Here is a 26,955-nt window from a genome sequence, read left to right as displayed (position 1 = left end):
ATAAGAAATTTAAAAACAAAACAAGACTAGTACAAACTGAAATACCTGGCTAGTGCAGGCTAATTGTGAGCAACTTGTTATGTTCAAACAAGATAGCAATTATCAGACTCTGAATAAGACAGGGATAAAACCATTTTGGTGAAATTCAACTGTCTTTCAAACTGACAATACATAAGAATGTATTTTAATAGTAACTTTACTATTATATGGTAAACTTTGTGAGCTCTTAAGAGACTAATCTTTATTTTAATATTCAAATTTACACTTTGACTATAGAATATAAGCATCCAAATTATCTTGTATTATCTTTAAATCCAGATTAAATTTCCTAAAGTTTAGGGTTAATCATCAAGCATCTTGTTCTGAATGACAGGCATCTCTATTGTCACAAAAAAATGCAACAAAACCTGAGGAATAATGTGAAATCCTGAGCTGGGATGTTAAAAGCTGTTAAGGATAGTGTTAAACTTCATATATAATAAATAATAGCAAGGATGTTATAGTATCTATAGCTATTTAAAGAAAGTTTCCCCTGCCCCTAGAGAAAGACAAAGTATTATTACCTGTATTTTTTTAGCTTTGAATGTACTTTTTGATATGTGCTGTTTAATATGGTAGAGCCACTAGTCACACATAGCTATTTCGCTCTTAAAATGTAATCCTGATTAGAATGTGCTCTAAGTGTAATATACACAACATATTTCAAAAACTTAATATTAAAAAATAAGAGATCTCATTAATAACATATTAATTACATGTTGAAATGGGCTCTAGGCACCTTCATTATAAGTATCTTTACCATTGACATCTCTGCCACAAGCATTTTTGCGGCAAACATTTTCATCAAATAACTCATTGCCTATAAGGCACATTCTCCATGAAAGATAAAATAACCAAGGTGAGAGTTTTTGGTTTGACAGTTTGGTTTCAGCTGGTTGAAATGTGTTAGCATTTCTTCTATTTGACAATATTATCGATGGTTTTATTGAGCTGGCATATGACACTGATTTGTCCTAAGAGTTGGTTTCTTATTTTGAAACACTACTTTGGAGGAGAAAGAGGCCACAGTCCTAGAAGGTGGAGAGGGAAACCCACATTTCCCACATGACTTTGGAATGTCTGTCAATGGACACGTGACAATATGTCAAGAACAAACAACAACTGTGTAGAAGCTTTCACAACACAGCACAAAGCCCAGTTACAAAGATACCTCTAAGTACTTGGAAACTTACATCGTTCTTTATGAAGGAAGAAATTTTAGTGAACAAGAAAAAGTATGATGCAGAATGAGGAGACAAACCAATGAGCCAAAAAAAAAAAAAAAAAACCCGTATAAAATGCTATGAATGAAAGACTTGGAAGACAAGTGCTTAGGTACAACCTGCAAAATAAAATAAGCTATTTGTACAGTATTGGCATGAATCTATACACATTTCAAATGTACTCAAACATTTTATATTTCACAATGTCTTGAATTTTGTTATTATTTCATTGTGTCCTTTAATTGCCCCTCTTTTATTTTCCATTATTGTATCTTTTATGGCAAAATTGCTTCTGAGCCAATTACTGCAGTGAAAATGTGTCCACAAGTGCTTGTGGCAAAGATGTCTATGGCAAAGATGCTTAAAGCAAAAGTACCTGGAACCAGCAGTAACACTTGTAGATGTGGTTCCTGGCACATTTTGTTGTGCAAATACCATGACACCAAAAAGGCATGCCACTCTCACTCATGAAGTTCTCTCACTAAATTAGATCCTGGGACAGTAAGATACAGCATGGCTTTAGTGAGCATCTCAGCGAGCATCTTTGTGGTGCAACTGGTTAGCGTGTTTAGTAAAATGGAAAGGTTGATGGTTCATGTCTACCTCAGGATGGTCTTATACCCAGCCAATTTCTTGGTGATGAAAATATTCTGGAGTTGGATAGTAGTGACAGTTGCACAGCATTGTGAATGTACTAAATGCCACTAAACTGTTTATGTTATAATGGTGAATTTTAGGTTCTATGCCTTTTACCACAATAAAAACCAATCCCAGGAGATGTTTTGGAGGATGCATTTTTCCAACCTTATGTTGTAACTGTATTTTTCTTCCTGACATGTGTACACCTACTAAATAATATGCCCTGATATCTGAATGCCTATATATATGTACAGCAGCTTTTAAAATAATCTCTGGTATGGGTGTCCCACTCTGTAGCATTTTGGGCATCACCCGGGAATATGTGACTTAGGTAAAAACCCTCTTTTGGCTTGGATTAACTATTGTGTTTACTGCCTGAGCACAGAAATTCCTTTGCAAGACTCTTTTGCCCTTGCACACATTTGCTTAGTCTAGAAAATTTTCCCATGGAAAGAGTAGGCTGGGCTTGGGTGTGTGTCTGTCTTCTCCAAAAGCATTGTATGGCTTTCTTAATAAATGGTAAACAAGTCTGCAAGATCACAACTGAATTAGTTCCCAAGATTCTTCTTTTAGCCAGGGCAGGTTCCCAGCACAGGATTCAAGATTCTCAGTTCTTTTGGACAAAGTCAATATTGTTCTTTTATAAAGCAATGATCATGAAAGGAGGCAGGTCTTTATGACCCACGCAAACAAACAGTACAAAAGAAAAGGGGGGAAGTTTGGAAAGACTCACAAAAAAGACAGTGGCTGCCAGGAAATCTTTGAAGCAGAGGATGGTGAATACCTCCCACGGAGAGGCTTTAGCAAAAGCCAAGGAAGCCTCGTGCTGGTCAAGACTGGCCTTGGTGAGCAAGAAGTGGTGACCTTGTGCACCACAGTGGAGAAAAGTGCTTCCTGGGCAAGTTTTCTCACTCCAGTCAGAAGATTTCAGCTACTCCTGCTATATCATGTCTTTCCTGAAATACGAAGGCTTGTGAAAGACAAGTATGCCTACGATGATCACTGCAACCAGGATCAGGGAGAAGAGGACCATGAGGAAGACATAGGTGGAGTGGGAGAGGGGTGCGGACATTGGCTCTTCAGCTGGAATCTTGTTGGTCAGGTTCAGCATGTAGCCCAAAGTCCACCCAACGCTGGTGCTCCGGATCTGCAAACAGTGGGGAAAGTGTTGTTTCTGGTTTGAGGATTAAATGAGCTTTCATTCAACGCTACCCATAACACTGAACCACCAGAACCACGTTCAGTTCTCTAAAGGGATTACTTCTATATTTTGAATTGGGAATATGGCTGTGAGGAAACAGGAGCAAGTGATTAGAAGGAGAGTGTGGGGCCTCACTACTGTATTCCCCAAATTCAGAGAGGAATTTGGTGAATGATGGCTCAGTTCTCCTGCCAAGAAGAACTTAATTCAAATTAGGCCTTTGGAAGTTTGCATTCCTCTTTTGCTGTTTGTGTGAATGTGGGTGGGTGGGGTGCAGAAGGGGGCTGGAGGCTGACAGGAAGCAGGCAAAAGATGAGAGACTAATGACTGTCCCTGTCCTTCTGCATCCATGTCAGGTCTAGGAATTTCATCCATACAAAACCAGGATTTCTGTTATGATTCAACTAGGGAAAAACAGGAATAATCCCAATCAAGTCAGTCTTACTCGAGGGATGTTCAAAGACATTGCATATGCATGAGAAAGGATCATTCTCAAATGAAAAAACATTCTCCAATCCTGCTCTCTTCCTAGGGATATTTTCAAATCACCTCAAAACGTATTGAAATATAGGTAGTCTGTGAATAATAAAAAATTGTGGAAATGTTGCTATTACATGAGTTGTATGTGGTCATGGTAGGAAAATCGCGAAGTACAGATATCTTCTTTTTGAAGATAAAACCACCTCTGCTTCATCACTCAGAGTTGTTGTTATTATCATTTTGTGTCATATCCTACCAATCTCTCTGTGCATATTTTTCACAGAAAAAAGTGGAATTAAATTGCATGTAGAATTCACTTAACAATTCTTTGTAAATATTATCCCACATCTCTTTAAGGGATTTCTGCAGCATCATCTCTGGTATGAACTGCTTTATATGGTCATTTTTATTCACTTTATTCAATTATTTATAAATCCTGGAAATAGAGTAGTTAGACAAAGTGATGTACATATTTTAAGGCTTCTAGCACATATTGCCAAAACAGTCTTCCCAAAAGTTATGCCAGTTTATATTCCAGCCAATACCATGTGAAATGCTTTTCTCCCCTAAGCCTTTACCAGTACTGGGAATTAATAATTTGTAAAATGCCCACTTCCTTTTATGGGAAACTGGAACTTTATCTGACTGCCTGTGTCAAAGAAGCCTCCAGAGTTACTGGAGTTATCACCTAGGGTTTAGAAATAACAGATCATAGTTTGTACCTCAGAGAATATAAGTCTGACATAGACATCTCTCTCAAACAGACAAACTATGATGGAACAGAAGGAAAACTTGGATGTTAAAACAAGGAAAAGATTCAAATTAGCAAAGTCAATATTGAAAAGAGTGTGATGAAACTGGTATTTTCAAGGCCACCACAGTCCTCTGCCTTAATGCTTTGTTTTGCTTGAAGTCACCATATTTAATAAAGGGGTAAATTGTTTTTGCCATTAATTAGTATGAGTTTAAAAGGTAGAGGAACACTGTCCTTAATATTTTTCATCAGGCACGAGTGTGCTCATGTGTCTCACTGCCAATGTAAATGTTGCTCCAGGCCTGAATGCCTGCAGGTGATACTGTGGTAATGCACAGCCATGAGGTTGCTTCTTTAAGGCTTATGCTAAGCCTGATTTTTTAAGCAAAGGCCCCCATGCACAGTCACTCCTCTCATTCCTCACAGTGAGCTTTCAGATTGGTCATTCTTAAAGCTTCAACCAACCAGGCCTTCACCCCTTATGAGAAACTATGATCATCCTTTCTGGATTCATGAAGGGGCCCTTGGGTTGGATGTTGGAAAGTCAGCACACAGAATCACTGTGTCTGTTGAAATACTGTTATATTACTTTAATATCTCATATTTTGTCTTATAAGGGGTTAGTCACTGCTATATGAGCAGAAAGGTGAGGCTGAGGATGCAAGTAGACCTCCTTAGATAGGATGCCCACAACTGGCTGGTCAACATACCAGGAGAGCCAGACATGAAATGCCAGCTTGGGTTAGAAGTGAGGTGGCAGAACAGGACATCAGTCCAAAATTTAAATCAGGTTGACTCTACCTCTTTCAAACTCAATGCTGTCTCAGTCACTACCACCCAACTTCCCCCTTAACCCAACAAACCTTGTTCATGAAGTGAATATTTTTCCAGGACTCATCTGTAAAATGGTAGCCGTTCAGGAGGAGAGCCAGGATGTAGGTGCCAGAAAAGCAGTATTCACTCAAGTATACCTCCTTCACGTCGCCAAAATTCATATGCACCTGGAAGCAAAGTGAAGAAAACATCATACTTGTACAATAGGCCCTTCTCCATAGCTGTCATGTTCGCTATTGAGCTGATTAAGGGAGTAGAAAGCCCCAGCTCACAAGGGCCTGAAGGTTTTCCTCTGCAGAGGGCTTTGGGAATGGTGCTGCATGCCTTTGATGGGTGCATGGGTTCATACTTTTAGGGTCTGTTAAGGAATCTTTTCCTCTACAGGGTTCTATGACATGTTAATAAGTGCTCCAGGAGGAAACAAAACAAAATAAAACCCAGTTTCTGCGGTCTAATAGGTTCAATAACACTGAATTCTACTGTATTTGTTCATTCCTTGTGAAACTTGTGTTTCACAATCACATTTTTCATACATATTCAAAACTATGAAAAAATCTTACATGAAAGAAATCATTAATTTTTGTTTAATGAGCTTGTCCACTTTTACACACATTTATTCAATAAATATAGTATCTGTATTTTCATTTTACAGATCTTTAAGTGTGGGGAAAATTTGATCTTCATTAAGACATTGCAACGTGTAGAATCAAAAGAACTAGGGTTGGAGTCCTGACTCTATCCATACCGTCTCAGTTTCCTGCCCTTTTGTTGTTTAGTCACTAAGTCGTGTCTGACTCTGCAACCCCATGGACTGCAGCATGCCAGGCTCCTCTGTTCTCCACTATCTCCCACAATTTGCTCAGACTTATATCCATTGAGTCAGTGATGCCATCCAAGCATCTCATTCTCTTTCTCCCCTTCTCCTCCTGCCCTCAGTCTTTCCTACCATCAGGGTCTTTTCCAGTGAGCTGACACAGTTAACATGCGACAAACACTGCTCTGGAACCCAGTTCAGGAAGCATTTTGCTCAAGAATCCAAGATGCTCGTCTTTCTCCACAAATCACCAGCAGCTGCAAAAAGCCTCCCCTCTTGTACAGGGCTGAGGCATATCTTAGCTGCTCTTTCTGAAAACCCTGAATACCCTCCTTCATGTCCCAACTCAGACAAAATACTTAAGAGAAAATTCCAAATGTCCAGGCTCTTGCATAACATTCAAATATCCTGGCTCTTGTACAATCTTCCTTCCTCGGTTGTCAGTGCCCAAGAGAACAGCATTCATTTTCAATTAATCACATATCTTCAGAATGAAAGCACCGTGAATTTTGCACATGTCGACTTAAAACAGCTGCTGTATTTAGCCACTTCTAGGTGATCTGCTCTTTTAGAGCAGAGTTAACTCCATATCTTTCTCTTGCGTCCCTGGAAATTTTCATCAGGTAGCACTGCATCTTGAATAACTCAGTGCCTCAGACCAGAAAAAAACTTGTGCTTCTATCATAACCAGGATATATATCGAACCTGTCTGATGGAAAAATGGTCTGACCACAGTGGTGTCTGTGGCAGATTCTGTGAACTGCCTGTCTTCCTCAGGGGTTAAGAGAAGTCGTGGAAGACTAATGTGCTCAGCTCCAGGAAGTAGCGCGTCGTGGATCTAGGGCTCTAAGCCAGTCATAAAATCCTGCATCCTGCTTTCTCAGCCACCCCTGGCCAATGAGATGTAAGAGAAAAGACTACTAAGGAGCTTCTGGGCCAGCTTTTGCTTTCCTGTAAAAAGGAACTGATGTATCTGGGTGTGATCACTGAAGTTACACCTTGCTTCCATGAGGAAAGCGGCCTGACAACAACTGAAGAATGATTGAAGATGGTCAAGCTGTTGAACCCATGCCAGCAACTGCCTGTTGCCACACTTCAAATTAAGTGAAAATCATTAAAACCTTTTTTTGTTTAATCCATTGTATGGCCAGTTATCATGGAATGCCAGTGAACCGTTCGGTTCACTGTGAGTGTACCGTTTGGGCCTCTCTAACATGTGTGTTGGATCTTGATCACATTAGCACAACCTGAAGAGCAGACTCAGGTCCTCGCTTCCATCAAGGGCACAGGGCAATGGTAACAATGATAACAGCTGCTGTTTCCAGTTGCTTACCTCGTTCCAACTCTGAGCACAGAACTCTTCCAACTTCTCAGTCAACTTTTTCGTAGATATTTGTTCCTGTGATGTAAGGTTTAAAAACTCCATCACATAGTAAAAAGCTGAAAATGCCTACAAGAGAAAAGTGCTGAGTTTAGTGCAGTGTCCAACACAGAGGGGCATTGATTCACTCTCCAGAAGGCCAAACCCCTAGGGAAAGTGCCTAGAAATCTCTGAGGAATAGACCATCGATCAGGTGATATTCCAGACCCAGGAACTGCTTCCTTTCTGGAAGGTGTCACTTTGCCGCTGACAGGCATTTCTGAGCTCTTCGGTAGCTAATTTTCTCTAAAATCAGGGAGAAAGAAAGAGAATCAGGGAGAAAGAAAGATAGGGAAAAGAGAAGATAAAAGAGAGAGGAAGAGGTCAGAAAAATCCCGCCTTTAAAAAGCTATTATGTATGAATTTTTAATACATAAAGCCTGGAAAATTCTATACAGAGGTAATGGGAGTGATCTCTAGCAAAATTATAAGGTGTTTTTTTCTTTTTATTTATGAAAATTTGGGCCTATTTTTATAATGTACAAGTACTTTCTTTAAATAGCCAATGTTTATTTAACAGATACTTTTTGTAGGTCTGTCATGAACTAGGCACAACTTAAACGTTTAAAAAAATCATCATCATCATATATGAAAACTATATAAAAAGTTAAAGAGTGAGTTAAAAGGAGTAATGAAAATAAAACCCAAAATAACCAAATGGGACCTTAAAACTTAAAAGCATTTGTACAACAAAGGAAATTATAAACAAAACAAAAAGACAACCTGCAGACTGGAGAAAATATTTGCAAATGATGTGACCAACAAGGGATTAACGTACAAAATATACAAATGTAAGGCTTAATACATATATTAAAAAAATCAAAACATGGTCAGAAGACCTAAATAGACATTTCTCCAAAGAAAACATACAGATGGACAACAGATACATGAAAATATGCCCAGTATTGCTAATTATTAGAGAAATGCAAATCAAAATTGCAATGAGGTATCACCTCACACCAGTCAAAATGGCTATCACTAAAAAGTCTACAAATAATACATGCTGGAGAGGGTATAAAGAAAAGGGAACCCTCCTATACTGTTGGTGGGAATGTAAATTGGTGTAGTCACTATGGAGAACAGTAGAGAGGTTCCTTAAAAAAACTAAAAATGGTGTTACCATAAGATCCAGCAGTCCCACTCTTGAGCATATATTCAGAGAAAATTCTAATTTGAAGAGATACATGCACCCCAGATTTCAAAACAGCACTGTTTACAATAGCCAAGACATGGAAGCACTCTAACTGTCCATCAACAGATGAATGGATAAAGAAGATGTGGTATATACACACAATGGAATCATACTCAGCCTAAAAAGAATGAAATAATTCCATGTGGAGCAACATGGATGGACCTAGAGATTATCATACTACATGAAGTAAGTCAGAAAGAGAAAGAAAAATATCAAATGATATCATTTATATATGAAATCTAAAAAAAAATCAAACAAAAGAACTTACTTACAAAATAGAAACAGACTCAAAAGACATAGAAGACAAGCTTATGGTTACCAAAGAGGGAAAGTGGGGAGACGGGGAGGGAAATTTGGAATAAATTTAGGAATAAATTAGGAATAAATAAATAATAAATTAGGAATTTGTTATTAATATATACACACTACTATATATAAAACATAAACAAGAAGGACCTACTGCAGAACACAGGGAACTATATTCAATACCTTATAGGAACCTATAGTGGAAAAGAATTTGAAAAAGAATATTTATATATAAATAAAATCACTCTAATGGCTAATGGAAACACTCTAATGGTTACATGAGAGTCCATAATGTTAATGTATCACAGTTCATTCAACAACTCCCTGCTGGTGAGCATTCCTTTGATTCCGGTATTTTTTTCTATAAGCAATGTTGCTATCAACACCTCTGTACATTTAGCTTGTGAACGGTGCGCTCATCCCTCAGTGGAAGATGAGCTCCACAGACACTCTAAAAGGCAGCCTCCACATCCTTTGAACTTGGGAATTCCAACACTTTAAATATTGTATGCCAGTTACAGAACAAGATCATGGTGTAGTCTTATTTCTATCATCTTAACCCAAGCCATCATCATCTCCTGTGTGGACACTGCAATGACTTCTTGTTGGTCTCCTATGTTACCTTTCTAGTCCTATCCCAACCCATCCTGAACTGGCAGTCATAGGAATCTTTTAAAAACAAATTCAATCATATCACTCTTCCGCTTACAGCCTTCAGAGACCAAATTCTACCAGATGTCTCAAAGCCACACATGTTCTAACCCCACCTTCTAGACCAATACCATCTCATACCATTGCCTACCCACCCACCACATCTCAACCACCCAGGCCTTCAAGCATGCCAAACTTTTCTTCCCCCTCAGTTATAATTGCTCTTCCCTCTATTGGAGTTCACTTCTGTGGCTCCTCTTTAGCGGGATCTTCTAATCACCCACCTAGACTAGGATGCTCTATTAACCCCTCTTACAGTACTTTCTTCCCCCCCAGCAGTTGCCACAGTTTGACTTGCTTTGTCTGTATCTCTGGTCTCTTGTCTGCCTGCCCTCTAGAACACCAACTCCATGATGTCAGGACCACATCTGCCTTGGCTCTCAGATGAATCTGCAGCACTTACATGGCACTTGGCACATGGAAGAGTTCTATAAATGTGTAAATGGCAGAAAACTACCCTCTCCTAATTCCTAGAGCACTGGTTAGAATGTAAGAGACACTTGGCAAATCTCTGTTGAGGGACTGGATAAGTCCAGAGACTGGATAGCTATAATATGCATTTTCTGAGGAGCATGTATGCTCAGTTGTGTCCCACTCTCTGCAACCCCATGGACTATAGCCCACCAGGCTCCTCTGTCCTTGGAATTTTCCAGGCAAGAATACTGGAGTGGATTGCCATTTCTTATCCCAGCGATCTTCCTAACCCAGGGATCGAACCCAAGTCTCCTGCATTGCAGGTGGATTCTTTACTGCTGAGCCACTGGGGAAGCATAATATGCATAGTGGATGCCTGAAAAGGTTCTCCTCTATTAATTAAAACTATCAAGAGTGTTTTCCCACAGTGAGCTGATTGTGGGGCAGGAAGGAAGGAAAGACTTAAGTTTTTATTGTAAACTTTATATTTTTATTATAAATAAATTTAACATGAGATCTACCCTCTCAACAAATGTTAATGTATACAGTGAAGTACTGTTAACTCTAAGGACAAAGCTGTACAGTAGATTTCTAGACGTTAATCATCTTGCATTGCCGAAACTTTATGACTATTGATTAGCAACTCCCCATCTCTCGCCTCCATCAAGCCCCTGGCAGCCACCATTCTACTCTCTGATTGAGTCTGTAAGTTTGATTATTTTAGATATCTCATGTAAGTGGAATCTGCATTATGTTTCTTTTTGTGACTAGCTAATTTCACATAGCTAATGTCTTCAAATGCCATGAAATCAGTAGATGATAGCTTCTTGGCAGGAAAGCGATGACAAACCTAGACAGTGTGTTGAAAAGCAGAGACATCACTCTGCTGACAAAGATCCGTATAGTCAAGGCTATGGTCTTCCCAGTAGTCACCTATGGTTGTGAGAGTCGGACCATAAAGAAGGCAGAACGCCAGAGAATCGATACCTTTGAACTGCGGTGCTGGAGAAGACTCCTGAAAGTCCCTTGGACAGCAAGGAGATCAAACCAGTCAATCTTTAGGGAAGTAAACCCTGAATATTTACTAGAAGAATTGATGCTGAAGCTCCAGTATTTTGGTCATCGGATGTGAACAGACAACTCATTGGAAAAGTCCCTGATGCTGGGAAAGATTGAGGGCAGAAGGAGAAGAGGGTGTCAGAGAATGAGATGGATGGACAGCATCACTGATGCAATGAAAATGAACTTGGGCAAGCTCCAGGAGATGGTGAGGGTCAGAGAGGCCTGGTGTGCTGCAGTCCATGGAGTCACAAAGAGATATAGATATATTTTTGATTTTTTGAGGAACCTCCATACTCCTTTACATAGTGGCCACATCCACAATATACAAAGGGGTCCAGTTTCTTCACATCCTCACTACACTTGTCTTTTGCTTTTTCTTTGATAATACCCATTCTATCAGTTATGAGGTGATACCTCATTGTGATTTCGATTTGATTGCCCAGATTGTTAGTGATGTTCTGCACCCTTGTATATACCAACCAGCCATTTGTATGTTGTCCTTGGAGAAATGTCTATTCAAGTCTGTAGTTCATTTTTAATCGAGTTAGTATTCTTCTTGCTGTTGGATTGTTGGAATTCCTTATATATTTTGGAAATCTACCTCTTATCTGATATACAGTTTGCAAATATTTTCTACCATTTTGTAGGTTGCTTTTTTACTCTGCTGATTGTTTCCTCTGCTGTGCATAAACTTTCTGGTTTGATGTAATCTCAGTTATCTATTTTTGCTTTTGGTGCCTGGGCTTTTGGTGTCATATATAGAACTCATTGCTAAGACCAATGTCATGAAGCTTTTCACCTATATTTTCTTCTTGGAATTTTACAGTTTCAGGTCTTGTGTTAAAGTCTTCAGTCCATTTTGAGTTGATTTTTGTGAATGCTGTAATATACAGGTCCAACTTCATTCTTTTGCATATGGATATACACAACTTCCCTGAAACCAGTTACTGAAGAGACTATTCTTTCCCCATTGTGTACTCTTGGCACCCTTGTCAAAGATCAGTTAATCATATATATGTGGATTTTTTTTTTAAGGACTCTATTCTGTTCCATTGGTCTATATGTTTGCCTTTATGCCAGCACCATGGTGTTTTTATTACAGCACCTTTAATTAAATTAAATGTAATATATTTAAAAATGCACAAGTGTGATACCTCCAGGTTTGTTTTACTTTCTCAGGATTGTTCTGGCTTTGTATGGTCTTTTGTACTGCAAATGAATTTTATATATATTTTTCTATTTCAGTAAAAAACACCACTGGGATTTTAATGGGGATTGCACTGAATGTGTGGATCACTTTTAGCAGTATGGGTACTTTAACCATGTTAAGTCTTTCATGAACAGAGGCTGTCTTTCCATTGTGTCTTCCTTACTTTCTTTCATCAGTGTTTTGTGGTTTTCAGTGTACAAGTCTTTTTCTGAGGAACTAAGGGACCAAATATAAAAGCTACCAGGAGAAGCCCAAGGCTCTTCCATGCTTTTCCAGCCCTGTCCTACCTTGATTGGGGGAATTACATTCAAAGGCAAGAAATTCCACCCTCACTCCCATCTTTCCACTCCCAACCCTGCTAAGTCAGAAGGGTTTGTCAAGCTTGAAAGCAAAAATTGGGCCATGTTTTTCAGGAAGGAAAGGTTTCAAAAAAGTTTAAAAGCAAACACAAAATAATATACCCCTTTTCCTTCAGATGTAGTTCCCAGGAGTGAGTGGAATGGAAAAGGCCCTTGGCTGTCCCCAGCATCTCTGGCAATCTTCTTCCCTTCTGAGGCACCCTCACTTCTCTTCCAGCAGCTAGAGCCAAGGCAAGGAACTTGGCTCAGAAAAACCCAAAACAGGCAGCCAGTGCTATTTCAGCTATGGATCATCCAGGTGGCAGTGTAGTTTGTTCTGAATTTGGATTTGGAGCCAACTAATGACCAAATATTACCTTGCCAGTCATTGTGCAGTCATGTATTTCCCTCAGAAAACTGGAGAGCCAGGTAAACTGTGGTCTAGGCCATGGTTTAGGTCAGCAGGATCCATGATTTTACCTATTGCTGTTTTCCAGAGACCAAGGGAATGAAGACCTCCATATCATTAGCAAATGGTAACACAAGATTTTAAGCCAGGTATGGTTACTATAGGGCCTGTGCTTTCTCCAGGAAGTTCTTTCTGCGACATTGAACTGGGCCAAGAGATCTTGAAAGAAGCTCTTCTGTTGGGGTCTGAGAGAGGAGTTGAACCCCCTTCCTCACATGCTGATCTACTTTCTGAAAAAGGGACAGTGTGAAGGCAGACAAAAGCCCATTGTTTCTTTGAACGTAATCTTAAGTGATTGAGAGAACATATATATTAGTCAATAATTGGAACTCAGTTGATGGTAGCTTGGAAGAAAAGCTTTGACCAACTTAGACAGAATATTAAAAAGCTGAGACATTACTTTGCCAACAAAGGTCCATTTAGTCAAAGCTATGGTTTTTCCAGTAGTCATGTATGGATGTGAGAGTTGGACTATAAAGAAAGCTGAGAGCCAAAGAATTGATGTTTTTGAACTGTGGTGTTGAAGAAGACTCCTTGGACTGCAAGGAGATCCAACTAGTCCATCCTAAAGGAGATCAGTCCTGGGTGTTCATTGGAAGGACTGATGCTAAAGCTGAAGCTCCAATACTTTGGCCACCTGATGGGAAGAGCTGACTCATTTGAAAAGACCCTGATGCTGGGAAAGATTGAAAGTAGGAGGAGAAGGGGACGACAGAGGATGAGACGGTTGGATGGCATCACCAACTCGATGGACATGAGTTTGAGCAAGCTCCGGGAGTTGGTGATGGACAGGGAAGCCTAGAGTGCTGCAGTCCATGGGGTTACAAAGAGTCAGACATGACTGAGCGACTGAGCTGATGGTAGCTAATGAAACAATATACTTATAAACTGTGAGTACTATAATTCTTGGTCTTCAGGACCAGAATATGACATTTGAAATAATGAATAGATCTAGGGACACCTCTTCAGCCTCTGCTTAAATTTTTTTCTTATTCTGGAATAATGAAGAAAAGAAGGAATTTGGAGTCAGGATTCAAATGGTCCCCCAACTCTTCAAGATGTAATGAATATGACACTATCTTCTTGTTTCCTTGGGACTTACTGAGTTTCTACTTCCTAAGTGTATTTATAGAGGAAAATCCTTACCTAAGACATCTAACTGCTGCTGCTTCTTCTGACATCTGAGATGCCACCTGTGGCAGATTCTAATGGGTGCCTATCCAACAGCCTTACAGATTCCTTACAATCTGGCTTACAGATTCCTGATTTTACCTGGTAGAGGAAAGCAATTTGCTCAAGAAGACTCCCCAGTTCCAGGAGATGAACAGTGATTGTCTAAACCAACCATGGTAACCCATTCGCCTTTATCACAGGTTGGTTTACCAAATTCTGGCTAATGGTATCTAAAAAGATGTCTGTCGACACTTCTGCAGAGTTGGAGAGAGATATATGCAAGATAAAACTTCTTTCTTTCCTGCATTGGCTTTGCACAAAGCAGTAGCTGCCACCTTGGCACCACAATAAAGCCAAGAAAATAATTGGAAAGCTGATATCAAGTCCTGACATTGTTAAGCTAAAGAACTAGCCCAGAATTATCTGTCTCAAGGCTTATTACCATGTGAGAAGATAAAGAATCCTGTTATTTAAACCTTTTGGAGGCACATATTCTATAATTTGCAAACAAAATCATTCTAACAAGTATATCATTATTTCCCAAACTTACCCCAAACTGCCCTTGGAGTGGTGGCAAGAAAACCCCATTGAAGGAGCAACTGGAGTAAGGGCAGTAACTTGAGTTAAAGAGTTGAATGATGCCTTGTTGGCATTGTTGGAAGTTTCCAGTGCCACGGACTTCAATGTCAAATAATGGATAATGTGAAGGACTCAACACATGTCTCCTGGCACAGAAACCTTCGTTTAAGACACTCATCTTCATTTTCCTGAAGTATCCAGAGTGAAAGCATGGCTCATAGATGATTCCACTTGTACTCTGAAGGGGAAAAAAATCACTTAAAGGCACCACATGCAAATGCTTTGGACAAAAGCACCAGTCTGACTTCATTAATGTATAGCAACTGAACACCATCCAGGCACTCAGCACTGGCATCAGTAGGCCCCTGCTCTGTCTTTTTGACCCTTGGGAATAGTCGTATTTGTTTAACAGGCACCAGAAGTGGTATCAGATGTAAATGAACTTTTGCTACTCATAGGAAGCTGATGTGGTTGAAGCTGGGCCCAGAGATTCCACTTGTTTGGATTAGCCCCGAGTGCTTAGGTCAGAAGCAGATCCACAAGAAACACTCTCAAGGGTCTCAAAATTCTGAGCCTGAGGTAGTTCTCTGGGGGTCTGCCTATCTCCCCGCCCCCACCTCTAAGCCAAAAGCAAAAATCCCAAGAACTAGAAGTGCCATAAATTGTATTGACACAGGAGCATCAAAATGATTTTCAGCCCACAGCTCAATCTCTTCAAGAGAAGAAAGGGGGCTGCTGTGGACGAGAGGCTTAGTGGAGCCTTAGGGCTGCAGCCCCTCCACCCATGGCAGTCATCTTATTGATAGTGCAGAAAGCTTGGGAGGAAAGCAGAGAACTGGTTGTCCCTTGAGTAGAGGCAGGGAACAGCTGAATTTGACGTTGTTGCCCTGTATTTGTCAGGGTGTTCTCAAAATCACGCATGATTTTGAGTATGTTTAACTATTGCCTTCAAAGTGGAAAAAGTGTCTGCGACAAGATTTGTACCATTGATCAATAAACTCTGTATTTTCCCTAAAGTCTTTTTTCCTCCTCCTCTCCAGCTTTTTTTTTTTTTAAAGAACCTTGTTTTCTGCATTTTGTAGGAAGTGGAGATTGAAAAGTGGGGAAGAGCTTAAAAATTGCATGCCTGCACACACACACACATACAATACTCTAGGCTTTTCATTGTCAGCTCCACAGAGATGAGAAATTATTTCCAAAGAAAGGATTTGAGTCATGTTCTTGGAGACAGTGCAGTAAACAAACATACAAGGTGATGTCTAGATGGGACAGTTGACAGGGATTGACCAGATGTTCTTAGTTATCCTCCCTGAAAAAGTTTGGAAAGTACAGCAACCAACTTCAGACCAGTTATGCAATAGAAATAGAAAACACCAAGATGTGGGGGCTGGAGGCCCCCAGTTGTTGGGAGGGGTAGTCTGGATTCAGTTATACTTGCCTGAAGTTCCAGGGCCAGTTTCTGCAAGAGTGCTTGGTCCTTCCCATAGCACAGGAAGCTGTGTGTGTACACACTGTAGTTCTTGCCATAGAGACGAAAGTACAGGTTGTTGTTTGGAGACTCGGTCATTTCATTTTGGGGCACAAAAGTGATTTGTGTAGAGGCTCCCCCAAGGTCTAAAGCTCCATAGGTTTCCTGAGTATCATCTTTGCTTGGCTTCAGGTTAAACCAACTCAATTTCTGAAAGACAGTACAGTCACCAGCTGTAGAAGCCTCTGTACATCTCCCTTTTCATATGATTTCTTGGACTCAAGGACTTCCTAAGGCACAGGAGCAGGAGCATAAGGGTGATACCAAGCTTACCAGAGGTTCCTGCTGCTGCTGCTGCTAAGTCGCTTCAGTCGTGTCCGACTCTGTGCGACCCCATAGACGGAAGCCCACCAGGTTCCCCCGTCCATGGGATTCTCCAGGCAAGAACATTGGAGTGGGTTGCCATTTCCTTCTCCAATGCATGAAAGTGAAAAGTGAAAGTGAAGTTGCTCAGTTGTGTCCGACTCTTAGTGACCCCATGGACTACAGCCTACCAGGCTCCTCCGTCCATGGGATTTTCCAGGCAAGAGTACTGGAGTGGGGTGCCATTGCTTTCTCCGGAGGTTCCTGAGTCTGCATCAAATCAACAGCAAGAAAAGAGGGGCTTCAGAGACTCAGCTCAGATTGTAGCAATCCAGGGCCAGTTTACAACTGGGGGCCAGAAAGACTCAAATTCAATTTGCTCAATTCACTTGCTCATTAGCCACATGACCTTCGGCAGAATAGTTACCTTTCTAGGCCTCCATTTGTGGCTTTTCAATGAAAGAACATCTCCTATAAGTATTATGAAGATTAAATCAAATGGTATATGAAAAATGCTTTGCATGTAGCACAAGACATATAGCACTGGGAAAATAATTGATATCTTTATTTTCAATGATAGATTTTTAAGTTTTCTGTATGTGCATGTGTACATACAAAGTCGCTTCAGTCCTGTCTGACTCTTTGCAACCATATGGACTATAGCCCACCAGGCTCCTTTGTCCATGGGATTCTCCAGAAGAAGAAGACTGGAGTGGGTTGCCATGCCCTCCTCCAGGGGATCTTTCAGACCCTGGGATCGAACCCATGTCTCTTATGTCTCCTGCACTGGCAGGCGGGTTCTTTACCACTAGCGCCACCCGGGAAGCCTGATTTTTCTACATTTCTATATTTTTTATTTTTTCTTTATCTCTGTAAGGTGAAGATATGGCTCCCTTATTCTCTGATAGTAAGAGTAGTTGTAAGAGAATTATACCTCTGGTGACCCTTGCACATATGAGGGGAAGTTAATTTGCTCATTTATCCGTCAGTCATTCTGCTTAGTGATCCAGGTATTTCCTGAGATATGTCAATGGCATTGACCCCAGGGAGCCACCTCCCTGGGTGCTGTGAGATAATCACCTGAGTGAATTTGCCCAGCAAATAGTTGACAGTAATCCAGCCATAGGCACCTTCCTCCTGGCCACTGATGATTCTGGCACCTTGGAAGTCAAAGGGGTACTTGTTGATGCTGTTTGCAACCGCATCCAGGATCTTGTCTGCCATCTGTTGATTTTCCATCCTGCACGAAGAGCTGAGGTTACTGGTTTTGTTTGAAAAACTACAACTACCCACTGCAGCCAGAGCTTCCAGCCTGTGCTACTAGGAAGCTGAACCACAAACTCACTGGAATAAACAGACGGATGGAGATCCCCACACTTGGCTGTCTTGAGGAGTCCTCCGTTGGGGTGAGGCATAACTACTCTTTTGGCCCCCTCTCTCCAAATCCAAATCCTTCCAATCCCTATGTAGGTTGGTCCTCTTAAAAGACCATTTTCATTGTTGTTGCCTGGCTCCAGGAAATTATCAGAGTAATTTTAATTACTGTGATGGTGGTAGCTGGATATTGCTTGATCACCAAACCTAGAGCTGAGGTGTGCTACATTAGCTATTGATGGAGGCTTTGAGCTGCTTACACAGCCTCAGGACTCTCCTTGAGGTTTTTAATTAGGGCCCCAGTAAATTCCAGGTGATAAACATCCTGAGACAGATAACCAAACTCAGTTGGTGCCAGACTGGTCAAAAAAAAAAACAAAACTTCCTCATATTGTGCCTTGGTTTTTGGGTTTGAAATCTTGGGATCTAAAGAAGAAATCTTCCAGGGTTGTCATAATGAAGATGGACTACAACTGCTTTCACCAAGGATTGCGTGCTCAGCCGTGTCCAACTCTTTGCGGCCCCATGGACTGTAGTCCACCAGACTCCTCTGTCCATGGGATTTTTCAGGCAAGGATACTGGAGTGGGTTACCATTTCCTTCTCCAAGGGATCTTCCCAACCTGGGGTCATATCCATGTCTCTTGTGTTTCCTGCATTAGCAGGTGGATTCTTTTACTACTGCACTACCTAGGAAGCCCTTCCAAGATCTAGGTAAAACAATACTGAGAGTCTCTGGGTCAGAAAATCCTGCCTTCCAACTGGCATTAGACTCCATAATTTCTCAGTTGAATGCCTTCCATACCCTACCAACTGGGCTCCTTATCCCTAGTTTTCCTCCCTTCCAATCCACCTCTCTACCAGTGTGCATGGTACACTGCATGGCAAGTAGAAGGGGAAAAGGCAGAAGTAGTGACAGATTTCCTCTTCTTGGGTTCCAAAATCACTGAGGATGGTGACTGCAGCCATGAAATCAGAAGACGTTTGCTTCTTGGTAGGAAAAGCTATGACAAACCTAGATGTATGTTGAAAAACAGAGACATTATACTCTGCCGACAAAGGTTTGTACAGTCAAGGCCATGGTCTTCCCAGTGGTCACATATGGTTATGAGAGTTGGCCCACAAAGAAAACAAAAACCAAAGAATTGATGCCTTCGAACTGTGGTGCTGGAGAAGAATCCTGAAAGTCTCTTGGACAGCAAGGAGATCAAACCGTCAATCTTTAGAGTGATAAACTCTGAATATTCACTGGAAGGAATGATACTGAAGCTGAAGCTCCAGTATTTTGGTCATCTGGTGTTAACAGACTACTCATTGGAAAAGTCCCTGATACTGGGAAAGATTGAGGGCAGAAGGAGAAGAGGGTGTCAGAGGACGAGATGACTGAATGGCATCACCAATGCAATGCCAATGAACTTGGGCAAGCTCCGGGAGATGGTGAAGATCAGGGAGGTCTGGCATGCTACAGTCCATGGGGTTGCAAAGAGTCAGACATGACTGGGTAACTGAACAATAACCTGTGTCACCAGTTGTGTAGCATGTTTTCATGGCTTCCCATTATTTCCCAGATAAACTCCAAACTCCTTGGCATGGCCCATGAGGCACTTTGTGATTTGCACCTTGCCTTCTCGGAGTCCCACTCAGAATCTGGCTCGACCACTTGCCAGATGTGTGACCTTTGGTGAGTTCCTCAACATCTGTACACCACAGCTTTCTTAATCTGGTTAATAATAGCTAATGGTACCTCTTACTTTGTAGAGTTACAGAGATTAAAACAGTGCTGAGAACATAGGAAGGGCCCATCAAATACAAGCTTCTACCACTATTATTGTCACTATTGATATTTACCCTATGCACCCTGTGTTCCATATGTGCAGAACTATCTATAGTCCTCTGAACAGGCCCTGGTCTCCCACATATCCCTCCTGGGAACAGTGATTAGAACACAAGATCCATGAAAAGGAGGGACTTGTGCCTGACATATAATAGGTGTCCAACAAACATAGGTTATGGAATACATGACATCTACTTGGCCTGTGATGCCCTTTCCCCAACCTCCAACAAGCCCTCAATGATTTGGTTCATGTACTCCTCCTCTGGTGAGTCTTCTTTATCTCCTCCTATCCTTGGCAGGGACAGGTATGCTCCCATAGCAGCTCTGAGCACTCCTCTAGCAAAGAATTGGTCACCTGGTATCAAAACTCAGATCTTGGGAGATGAATAGTCTACTCCCATGTCCTGGGACAGAGGAGGCAGTCACTACACAGTGAATGAACGAGTGAACAAACAAATGAAAAAATAATGCCTAATAGGTACTAAGCGGTGACCAGTAATGATGTGCTGTGACGATACGTGTCTTGGGACATCTGTGATCTCCTCTGGGTCTCCTACTCCCAGATATGGAATGGCTGCTAAAACCGTTACCCCAAATCTCAGAGTACACAGGCTCAATCTTTGTCTCCTTGTGTCATCACTCCCTTGAATTCCCTGTGGGGAGATCAGCGAGAGGGCTTTTTTTTTTTTTTACATATGTAAATTCCCATTATTATACATACAAAGACTTTGGGAATATTATCTGTTCCCTGAGATTTTCTTTCTTAGGTGTGGACATTTAGCATATCTAGAATTGTGTTAAGAAGTGTGGCATTTGCTCATAGTTGAGAGGCTCTAGTGCAACCAAGCCTAACTCCCAGCAGCTCTCAGCCCCTACAGGCTGCAGTACCTGAGCAACCGCATGCCGGCCGTGGCGCCCAGGTAAACAGGAGTTTCTGGGTGCTGGGCTGATGGGATCACCTTCCTGGCTCTTTCCATGCACGCGGTCAGATAAACATTGATTTCATGTAATTTCTTAGCAAAGCCTGAGATTCCGGGACCTAGAGAAAGATGTAGAAGCAGATGAAAATTGTTTTTAAAAGTAAAGGACATATCGTCACATTATTAGAGAAAATAGTGATGTTTTCTGAGAAAATGCAAGCAGATAATTTCTTTTTTTTTTTATATTTATTAGGTTTTGGTGGGCTTCCCAGGTGTCTCAGTGGTAAAGAATTCACCTGCCAAGCAGGAGACCAAGCAGGACACCCAGGTTTGATCCCTAAGTTAGAAAGATCTGGAGAAAGAAAAGGCAACTCATTCTAGTATTCTTGCCTGGGAAATCCCATGGACAGAGGAGCCTGGCAGGCTACAGTCCACACCCTTGCAAGTCAGATGTGACTTAGCAACTAAACAACAACGTTAGGTTTTGTTACTTAAAGGGTAACTCACTGAATCTAACCTTGGTAGGATTTATTGTCACACCTCGAGCTAGTTTTGTTTGCTGTTCAATAATTTTGCCACTGGATGGTGCAATTTTCACATTCAATGACATAATCTTTCTAAAAACAGGCTCTCAGATTTTAATGGGGATATTATAGATAACTACTCTCTATATAGCTGCTTTATGATGTTTCTTCCACAAAATTGTAGTTAGAAACACTAATTCCTAGAAGACCAAAAAGATGAAAGGTAACATTTAGAATAAAAATTAAAATATTCACCAGGCACATGGGCTTTTACTGAAAAGATAGGAACGGCTACTAACTGGCTATGAAATTGTGGCCTGTCCCTTAAAATTTCTGAAGCAAAATTTCTTCCTTTGTTAGAAGAAACAGGAATAGTATCCATGATTCCTCAGCAATTTTCCCATTCTCGATATCCTGACTGCCTAGCAAAACTGTTTATCCAGTTTTAGAGCCTTTTAAACTGTTGCTATGGAGAGGATTAGAGCCAAGATTCCTTAAATTTTTTGAAGTTAGCACAACAATTTTGGCTCACTTTAAGTTAAAAATCTACGTTTTCAATGCTTTATAGTAAGGATTTGCTTTACAGTAAGTATCCAGATCTTATCCATCTGCTGCTATTGTTTAGTTGCTAAGTGGTATCTGACTCTTTGTGACCCATGGACTGTAGCCCGCCAGGCTCCTCTGTCCATGGGATTCTCAGGCAAGAATACTGGAATGGGTTGCCATTTCCTTCTCCAGGGGATCTTCCCAACCCAGGAATTGAACCTGCATCTCCTGCACTGGCAGAGGGATTCTTTACCACCTAGCACCTGGGAGGCCCCTATCTTATCCATATCATTCACCAGTATCATTCACCAAATTTTAAACAGCTTGTCCACTTCACTGTAATAAGAAAAATCAGCTCCAAGTTATCAGCTAACTGTTTTGATTCCAAAAAGTCTGGCCTTCAGTAACTAGTGGCTCCCAACTCAACCTTTCTGTTTAAATATTTGATTAGAGAACTCTCTCCCTTTCTCTCTTTTGAGAAGGGAAAATTGCTGCATTTATTAAGCCAAATATGCATGGAATAAATCTCCATTGATAGCTGCTAGGTTAACACAGCAACACTACTTTAAGAAATGGAAGGCAGTGAATAATTAAATAGAAGTCAATAAAATGAGGGATTCGGGTTTTAAGAAATGTTTGAAATACTATCTCAGAATTTATGGGACCAAACTGAGGACATTAGGCACTGGGTACCATGACTCGCTGTCTTAGAAACACCTCCTATTTACAGCTTTCCTGACAAACTATGAAAAGTCAATTACCTCCTGGGGCATAGGTAACCTGTCTGACTAAAACTAAACAGTAGGTCCCTGGCTCCAAAGGTCAAGAGAGAAGTCCGAAGATGACAGTGCCATGTGGTAACATTCGGTGCATGCTGGAGTGTTGGATGGGAGGGAGCAGAAGGAGCTGTTGTCAACAACTCTGTCTTGTTTTGTGACCTTAAAAGAAAACTGACTAGGAAAAAAACTCAGCATGCAATGCAGTGACTCAGAGTAGCAGGAAACCTGGAGTTGTAACTAGGAGGTGAGATTCTTTTTTTTTCATTTATTTTTATTAGTTGGAGGCCAATTACTTTACAATATTGTAGTGGTTTTTGCCATACATTGACGTGAATCAGCCATGGAGGCGAGATTCTTGTCCTAGATCTGTTCCTACTTGCAAGTCACTTGACTTTCAGATTTTTTGCTTTCTTTTCTGTAAAACAAGATTTCAGTGATCCACAGGATCTTTTTTGCAGCCCTAAGGGTCTATGATTTGCCTGCTTATACAGAAGCTAAAGGCTTTTAGAAATTTCTTCCAAGCCTCAAATTATAGGACAAAGATTGAAAGCAGCAGTTCTCTGGACCAGCAGCATCAGCATCACCTGGGAGCTTGTTAGAAATGCAAACTCTCAGACCTTGTCTCAGACCTACTGACTCAGAAACTCTGGGGTGAGAGCAGGCATCTGTGGTTCTGATGCAGGCTCAAATTTGAGAACCACTATCTAACATGTGGGTTTAAAGTTGTGCATATCTTTGCCCAGCAAAGGAAACCACCAATAAAACGAAAAGACAGCCTACTGAATAGGAGGAGATATTTGCTAATGAGATGACCGATAAGGGTTTAGTTAAATTTGAGATCTCAGTTTGAGCTCCAGTTCCATCACTTACTAGCTCAAGTAACCATAAACAAGTGGCATAACTTCTTGAAACCTCAGTGCCCTCATTAAAAAAAACAAAAAACAAAAAACAACAGGAATATATTCCTTATAGGGAGATTGTGAGGATGAAATAACGCATTTTCAGTACTTGGTGCATAGCACACAGAAGTGTCCTGTTGACGGGAGCTATTACCCAATTATTCTAAAGTTTATTTTTCAATGGCTTTATCATTAAGGACTGATTCCAATACTATTTTATAATGATAATAAATTATTTCTAAAATAGCAGCAATAGCAGGACCACTACGTTCTCACTTGACGTCCCTTTTCCTTGTGTGTTTCGCTTGTCACATGCCTCTCGTTCTCTCGTGCCCACTGTCTCCCGGCCCCTTTTTCTCCGTCTTACCTTTTAGCTTGCATTCTTCTATCTGAGTCACCACCCCCGTGTCATTCTCCTTTTCTGCCGGCCATCTATAGATGTACAAACTCGTGTGAGAGGAGCCCGCATCCAGCACAATCCCAAACTGAGGGCAAAACAAACCAAGAACTTGTCAGCATTACATCGTCCTTCTCCACATTCAGCTTGCAACACAAAGGATACAAAGACAGGGGCTTTCAGAAACAGGAGGAGAAAGTATTTCAACTCATGGTGAGGGTGGGTTGGGTGCTGAGGGAGTGAGTGCCTGGAGTTGTGCTGATCACAAGATCTACCAACACACCAGTCCCTCTAGAACTGTGGCTCTCAGCGTGGGCTGCACGTTAGCCTTGATCCAGGCTTTATCCAAGGAGGGGCCTGCCATTGGAAGCTTCTCAGGTGATCAATATACTGAACTAGCTGAGATAATAGAAAGGGAATAGAAAGCAATTAATTCAGCAGTTCCCAAGCCTGGAATCATGTTAGAATCATCTGAAGATGCCAGTGTCTGACTCCTAGATTTGTGATTTGATTGGTCTGGTATGTATGAGGTCTGGAAGAAAGATGTTGAAAATATTAAGTGTACCTGTTTTTTTTAATTACAAATATAACTATAAATTGTATTCAATAAATTTTAAAAGATTTGTACTTTGATTTCATGATTTTGGTTCTTAAGCATACAAGGCATGGAAGGAAGAATAAATAAAGCAAAGGAAGAGGGTGGAGGAGGAAGGGTAAGAAGATAATAAGAGAAAGAATGATGTGGCCAGAACAGAAAATTGCCACTTCATATTTCACGAAGATGGGAAATGCACCAGCAAGTGTTGTGAGGAGTATTCTATAAGAATTATCTGACTTAACCTTCAGTGCTATAAAGTATGTACTGTTTTCATCCCCAATATACAGATGAGAAATGAAAGTACAAAGATGTTAAGTAATTTCCTCAAGATACAAACTGATTAGGTGACAGAGCCTGGATTTGGATCAGAGTTAGACCTAACAAAGGCCTTGTGTTTCTAACACAGAGGAACAGAGGAGCAAGGTCTGGACAATAGTTTTCCAACTGGTGCCCCATTGAAAGGACTTCTAAAGAGGGATGACTATAGCAAAGTGTCCTGATGAATTTTTGCACATATACACATCCATATAAATCACCACCAAGATGAAGGTCAGTTCAGTCGCTCAGTCGTGTCTGTTTGCAACTCCGTGAACCGCAGCACGCCAGGCCTCCCTGTCCAATACCAACTTCCGGAGCCCACCCAAACTCATGTCCATTGAGTCAGTGATGCCATCCAACCACCTCATCCTCTGTTGTCCCCTTCTCCTCCTGCCCTCAATCTCTTCCAGCATCAGGGTCTTTTCAAATGAGTCAGCTCTTCGCATCAGGTGGCCAAAGTTTTGGAGTTTCAGTTGCAACATCAGACCTTCCAATGAACACCCAGGACTGATCTCCTTTAGGATAGACTGATTGGATCCCCTTGCAGTCCAAGGGACTCTCAAGAGTCTTCTCCAACACCACAGTTCAAAAGCATCAATTCTTCGACACTCAGCTTTCTTCACAGCCCAACTCTCACATCCATACATGACCACTGGAAAAACCATAACCTTGACTAGATGGACCTTTGTTGGCAAAGTAATTCCTCTGCTTTTTAATATGCTGTCTAGGTTGGTCATAACTTTCCTTCCAAGAAGTAAGCGTCTTTTAATTTCATGGCTGCAATCACCATCTGCAGTGATTTTGAAGCCCAAGAAAATAAAGTCTCTCACTGTTTCCACTGTTTCCCCATTTATTTGCCATGAAGTGATGGGACCAGATGCCCATTCTAGTTTTCTGAATGTTGAGTTTTAAGCCAACTTTTTCACTCTCCTCTTTCACTTTCATCCAGAGGATCTTTAGTTCCTCTTCACTTTCTGCCATAAGGGTGGTGTCATATGCATATCTGAGGTTATTGATATTTCTCCCAGCAATCTTGATTCCAACTTGTGCTTCTTCCAGCCCAGCGTTTCTCATTATGTACTCTGTGTATAAGTTAAATAAGCAGGGTGACAATATACAGCCTTGATGTACTCCTTTTCCTATTTGGAACCAGTCTGTTGTTCCATGTCCAGTTCTAACTGTTACTTCCTGACCTGCATACAGGTTTCTCAGGAGTGAGGTCAGGTGGTCTGGTAGTCCCATCTCCTTCAGAATTTTCCACAGTTTGTTGTGATCCCCACAGTCAAAGGCTTTGGCATAGTCCATAAAGCAGAAATAATGTTTTTCTGGAACTCTTTTGCTTTTTCAATGATCCAGTGGATGTTGGCAATTTGATCTCTGGTTCCTCTGCCTTTTCTAAAACCAGCTTGAACATCTGGAAGTTCACAGTTCACGTATTGTGAAGCCTGGCTTGGAGAATTTTGAGCATTACTTTACTAGCATGTGAGATGAGTGCAATTGTGTGGTAGTTTGAGCATTCTTTGGCATTTCCTTTCTTTGGGATTGGAATGAAAACTGACATTTTCCAGTCCTATGGCCACTGCTGAGTTTTCCAACTTTGCTGGCATATTGAGTGTAGCACTTCCACAGCATATTCTTTTAGGATTTGAAATAGCTCAACTGGAATTCCATCACCTCCACTAGCTTTGTTTGTAGTGATGCTTCCTTAGGCCCACTTGACTTCGCATTCCAGGATGTCTGGCGCTAGGTGAGTGATCACACCACCGTGATTAACTGAGATGTGAAGATCTTTTTTGTACAATTCTTCTGTGTATTCTTGCCACCTCTTCTTAATATCTTCTGCTTCCGTCAGGTTCATACCATTTCTGTCCTTTATCTTTGCATGAAATGTTACCTTGGTATCTCTAATTTCTTGAAGAGATCTCTAGTCTTTCCCATTCTATTGTTTTCCTCTATTTCTTTGTATTGATCGCCGAGGAAGGCTTTCTTACCTCTCCTTGCTATTCTTTGGAACTGTGCATTTAAATGGGTATATCTTTCCTTTGCTCCTTTGCTTTTGGCTTCTCTTCTTTTCACAG

The 26,955-nt window shown here is 41.0% G+C and overlaps 1 protein-coding gene across 6 annotated transcripts in view; it reads right to left on the bottom strand.

Moving 5' to 3' along the window:
- Window positions 1-943: 943 nt before the first annotated feature.
- Window positions 944-26,955, bottom strand: part of ENTPD1 (ectonucleoside triphosphate diphosphohydrolase 1) — a 100,416-nt gene continuing 74,404 nt past the window's right edge. For all 6 annotated transcript variants that reach the window (XM_065922973.1, XM_065922969.1, XM_065922972.1 and 3 more), the window contains 8 exons: window positions 23,932-24,049; window positions 20,785-20,935; window positions 17,770-17,929; window positions 16,297-16,536; window positions 14,830-15,096; window positions 7,318-7,434; window positions 5,200-5,337; window positions 944-3,048 (listed from right to left, as the gene is read on the bottom strand). In XM_065922973.1, coding sequence (XP_065779045.1) covers window positions 2,842-3,048; window positions 5,200-5,337; window positions 7,318-7,434; window positions 14,830-15,096; window positions 16,297-16,536; window positions 17,770-17,929; window positions 20,785-20,873 — 1,218 coding nt within the window. In that variant the 5' untranslated portion in view covers window positions 20,874-20,935; window positions 23,932-24,049 and the 3' untranslated portion in view covers window positions 944-2,841. The remainder of the gene's footprint in view (window positions 3,049-5,199; window positions 5,338-7,317; window positions 7,435-14,829; window positions 15,097-16,296; window positions 16,537-17,769; window positions 17,930-20,784; window positions 20,936-23,931; window positions 24,050-26,955) is intronic.

This window comes from Muntiacus reevesi, chromosome 2 (assembly GCF_963930625.1).
Source record: "Muntiacus reevesi chromosome 2, mMunRee1.1, whole genome shotgun sequence".
In the NCBI taxonomy this organism is placed as follows: domain Eukaryota; kingdom Metazoa; phylum Chordata; class Mammalia; order Artiodactyla; family Cervidae; genus Muntiacus; species Muntiacus reevesi.
The sequence above is the reverse complement of the archived record's forward strand: the minus strand, read 5'-3'. Positions and strand labels throughout refer to the sequence as shown.